At 41.4% G+C, this 5000-nt stretch overlaps 1 protein-coding gene across 1 annotated transcript in view; it reads left to right on the plus strand.

Annotated features, from left to right (window-relative positions):
* Positions 1–327, plus strand: part of LOC145402041 (uncharacterized) — a 4797-nt gene extending 4470 nt beyond the window's left edge. The window contains exon 3 of the mRNA XM_080274138.1: positions 158–327. Within this exon, the coding sequence (XP_080130264.1) occupies positions 158–327 (170 nt within the window). The remainder of the gene's footprint in view (positions 1–157) is intronic.
* Positions 328–5000: the final 4673 nt, after the last annotated feature.

Genomic DNA, 5000 nt, shown 5'->3' on the forward strand with positions numbered 1-5000 from the left:
CTCTCTCTCGTAATGATGGGGTTATTCACTTTACATTCACGACGAGCATTTTATTTTATTATTACTACCTCCAGATGCTTTTATTCAGCCGAGGAAAGACGTTTTACATTAAAGAAATTAATTATGGCTGTCTCTAAAGGGGCTTCCACACATTCAGGAGTCGGACCAAGAGTCGCCAACAGTTCAAACTCCTCGCGGATGCTTGTCAGTCTGGCCAATAATCCAGCAATGCAGGAGTGTGCCAGGTGGGTGCCGCAAGTAGCTACACACATGCTACGAGTTCCCTGGGGCGGCACTATGAATAACTACCCTGGGGCGGCACTATGAATAACTACCCTGGGGCGGCACTATGAATAACTAAGAGTCACTACGCACTGGCAAACCAAGTGGTCCGTAAAGGTCTACGAGTAGCCATGAGTAGCTAGGAGTAGCTTAGACCCTCACCAGAGTAGTTACGAGTGCGCTACGACCATCAAGAATTTGAAGCGAGTTTGTCAGGATTGTCGGACGAAAAAAATCATATATAAAGGATGTGATGCAGGTGGACTACTCATTCAATAGCGAGCTTGCATTCAGCAAAGACCTATGTATCCTCAACGACCATGGCCGGAGGTGCCCGCGAATTGAAACTACTGAAGCTACAGGTGGATATGGCATGTGAAGTGGGCAACATTAGTGTGGCAATATGTAGGTAGTTACTTGAGAAGTATGTGGCAATATGTAGGTAGTTACTTGAGAAGAAGAAAAATAAGCGAAAGAGGAGAACCCTTTGGGGCAGGGTATGGCTGCTACGACGTCCTATGTACGGCCAGTACGAGAAACTTACTGAAGAGTTAAAATTAGAGGACCCCCATAGCTTCAGGAACTTACTTCGAGTGGATGACAACATGTTCATGGAACTGCTGGAAAAGGTTGGGTCCCGTATCGAGAAGCAGGACACCTTCTGGAGGAAGTTACTGTCACCTGGGTTGAGGTTGGTCATCACTCTATGCTACCTGGCGACTGCAGATAGCTACAAAACCTTTCATATGGCTTCAGAGTGGCCCACAATACCATCTCACTTATCATCCCCGAGACCTGCGAGGCCATCATTGCAGGGTACACTTTCACCATGCTCTTGGCATATTCGTAGCGACTCATAGATAACTCTTAGTTACACTTCGTAACTCGTGAATGAAACGAAACGAAACTTTTGAGCATTCCTGTGGAACTCTTACCTACTCTTGGAAGACTCCTTGCTACTCTTACCAACTCCTAGCGACTCCTAGTTACTCTTAGTCACTCACAAAGATTCTTAGCAACTCGCAAAGGTTTTTTGATACAAGAATCCGTTGAGAGTAGCTATGAGTCGCTAAGAATAGTCATGAACGCCTTAGCTACATGGTAGGAGTTTAAAAAATTCGTAGCGGTTCTCGGAAAATTATGAACATGTCAAAAACATCAGGAGTGCGCAAGGAGTCCCGAGACAGTGCCGAGAGTCAGTAGGACTACAGAGGACTCGTCAGGAGTAGGGTGCAGAGTGTCGCAAGAGTAGCAACTCGCAATGGTACTTCGTCCGACTCCTGAATGTCTGAAAGCCCCTTAACCGCCACAAGTTCAAATATTCTTTCCACAGCTGAATGCAATCAGCTGAACATTGTAAATAAAATAAAAATAAAATAAACAGGCAAATAAATAAAATAAAATAAATGTATAAATAAGCCATATCCCAATTCAAGATGATAATGTATAATGAATTACTGAAACGTTGTCGGCAGAACGGTTGCACTTTTAGTATGCTTGTGACCAAAATAAATGTTTTTAAAATGAAATCGGCGGAATGGTTGATCTTTTAAAATAAGTATGAAGGGAACTAATATAATTTTGGGTTATGAAAGTCACATAATGGTTGTTGTTGTTTTTTTCATATATTTGCAAAGTAGGTTTTTGTAATGAGGCGGACGGATAGTTGCTCATTTAAGATAGGTATGAACGGAATTATTGTTTTTGGTACGAAGTCGGCAGAAGGGGTGCTGTTGAAATATAAGTTAGAGAACCAATTTTTATATATATATTTTTGAGTCTGTTTATTTTCGAAATCCACATGGTAATTCTTTGGGTTCATTTTTTTTTTTTTTTACCAATCTGAATATCTTCCCTAACTTTTGTAACTTTAGAACGGAAAATACTTTGTTATATATTGTTAAATAATAAATGCTTCCACAAATTCAATCTTTCTGTTTTTTTAACCTTTCTAAAAGTCACAGGATTCCGTAACACCTCTTCCGTAGCGATTTATTCCGCACATTACACCTCATTGTCCTCTTGTATGAGAGAGAGAGAGAGTTGTATGATAGTAGATATTAAAACATAAATAATAAAACCGAGCATTAAGGTGTAAACAGTAAACTAAATCGCTACGGATGGGGTGTTAAGACGCTCCCTATAATACTTTGAATACGTGCCTAGTCCTTTAAGTGTTAGGAGGTGGAGAGAGAGAGAGAGAGAGAGAGAGAGAGAGAGAGGCCAGAAAAATCAGGTAGAATTCGATAAATATGATAATGGTGATGATGATGATGAAGATGAATAATAATAATAATAATAATAATAAGATGATGATGATGGTGATGATGATGATGGTGGTCGTGATGAAGAAGAAGAAGAAGAAGAAGAAGATGATGATGATGATGATGATGATGATGATGAAGAAGAAGAAGAAGAAGATGATGATGATGAAGAAGAAGAAGAAGAAGAAGAAGAAGAAGATGATGATGATGATGATGATGATGATGATGATGATGAAGAAGAAGAAGAAGAAGAATATGATGATGATGATGATGATGATGATGATGAAGACGGAGGAGGAGGAGGAGGAGGAAGAGGAGAAGAAGAAGATGATGATGATGATGATGATGATGATGATGATGATGATGACCCTTATGGTACCCACTTCAGCGACTTATTTTACACATTTCACCTTAGCATTCCCTACTACACTACTTTCACCGTCTTAATATCAACATACAAGAGGATTCTGAGGTATAAGGAGGCTAAATCGCTAAGGAAGAGGTGTTAGGGAATTCACACAATCACACAGAAGCGAGAAAAAAGAATATTGGATAGTTATTCTCTCTCTCTCTCTCTCTCTCTCTCTCTCGTATCCAGCTCACACTTGCTTTACGTGCCTTTGCTGACGTCACGGAGGCGGGAGAGGCATTTCGTATGAGGCAGGGGTGGATTCTTAGCACCTCCTCTGTAGCGATTTATTCTGCTTATCACATCTTATTATTCTCTTGTATTTTAAATGTTTGACGTATTTGTAACTCCCCCCTCTGTCTGTCTGTCTGTCTGTCTCTCTCTCTCTACCAATCTACAACTTCATCTATCCATCTATCTGCCTCTCTCTCTCTCTCTCTCTCTCTCTCTCTCTCTTAGCCTTTTGTAGCTAATTTTGCGCAGTTCATTGGCAGAAAAATCCTTCCCACAGCACTTCTTCGTGACTAGCATCATATAGCGGCAATAAAGATAGTGAGCAAACGTAACACTGGCTCGTGTCCGATTCAGGCTGGTTTGAGCAAGTGTGTGTGTGTGTGTGTGTGTGTGTGTGTGTGTGTGTGTGTGTGTGTGTGTGCGTGCGTCTCTCTCTCTGTCACTAAGAGATTTTCGACGGAGATCATAAAAAAACGTGTGTGTGTGCGTGTGTGTGTGTATGTGTGTAATTCACCGGGTCGGTCAGGATCACTTGATGGTCGTGATCGTCAGCTTTTTACCCTCCCGGAAGGGAGCTGAGAGCTCATATAGTCCGATCTAAGGGCAAGGCTGTGACCTTCACACACGTACACACCCGTCCCCTTGCTAAAGGGGGACAGTAACCACCCACTTCGTCAGTGAAACTTTTCGCACCCTGAGCAAGGCGCGAACTTCCGTCCACCAGTTGGCAAGCGAGAACGTTACCACTGCACCAGCGAGAGGTGTGTGTGTGTGTGTGTGTAATTACTATAGTTACACAATTTTAATCCATATTCCTTCTTTTACCTTCTCAGTTCCTCTTTCTTCATTATATTTACTTCCTGGAATGAGTCCATAAATTCAGATGAACGGAAAGAAACGCGGCCAAAATTTGAATCTGTAATTGACGAGCACTTAACTATAATTTACAAGAGCCATGTGCGCTCTCAGCTTGACTATTGCTCACCCTTGTGGAATGGATGTGGAGAGGTTGCATTAAAACAACTAGACAAAATTCAGAACAAAGCTGTTGGAATCATTAACAACCCTGCCATTACATATAAACTATCTCCCCTACAAGTAAGAAGGAATGTTGCCACCCTTGCATTATTTTACAGATATTTTTTTTGGCAAATGCTCAAAGTTGCGTCCATGGTGCCACCTCTCCATGCCTTCCCTCGTGCTACACGGGCATCTGGCAGCGCTCATGACTGGAATGTCACTCAGCCATATTGCAGAACTTCTGCCTATCAGAATTCTTTTATTCCCCGAACTGCATCTCTCTGGAACTCGCTTCCCCAGAGTTGTTTCCCTCCAAACTTCAGCCCACAGCTGTTCAAGTCTAACTGTCACAGATATATTATGAACAGAGGACACCAGTAATCTGGTGTATATATGGATTTTTTTTTTTATTTGTTTTCCTTCCTCTTCTGTTATTAAACACACACACACACACACACACACACACACACACACACACACACACACACACACACACACACACCCGAAGGTACTGAATATTAAATCTAAACGATATAACATGGTATACAAAAAGTGTAAAATTATGTAAATAGTATGCAAAACAAATGTGAAAATTATGACCAGTGCATAAATGACGTGTAAAATAATAATAACAGTGTGCAAAACAACTATGAAAATCTGATGGATGTGAGTGGAATTCCGCTTTTGACCGTGCCGCCATCTTGAGGGACGACGTTTGGGTTTTAGACGTGAATTTTGAAACGTAAACAAAGACGCAAATGGCAAGGACAATACTGATGACGATACTGTAT

The sequence above is a fragment of the Coenobita brevimanus genome, chromosome 57, assembly GCF_032717465.1.
Source record: "Coenobita brevimanus isolate Jiangsu-jjx chromosome 57, ASM3271746v2, whole genome shotgun sequence".
Taxonomy (NCBI): domain Eukaryota; kingdom Metazoa; phylum Arthropoda; class Malacostraca; order Decapoda; family Coenobitidae; genus Coenobita; species Coenobita brevimanus.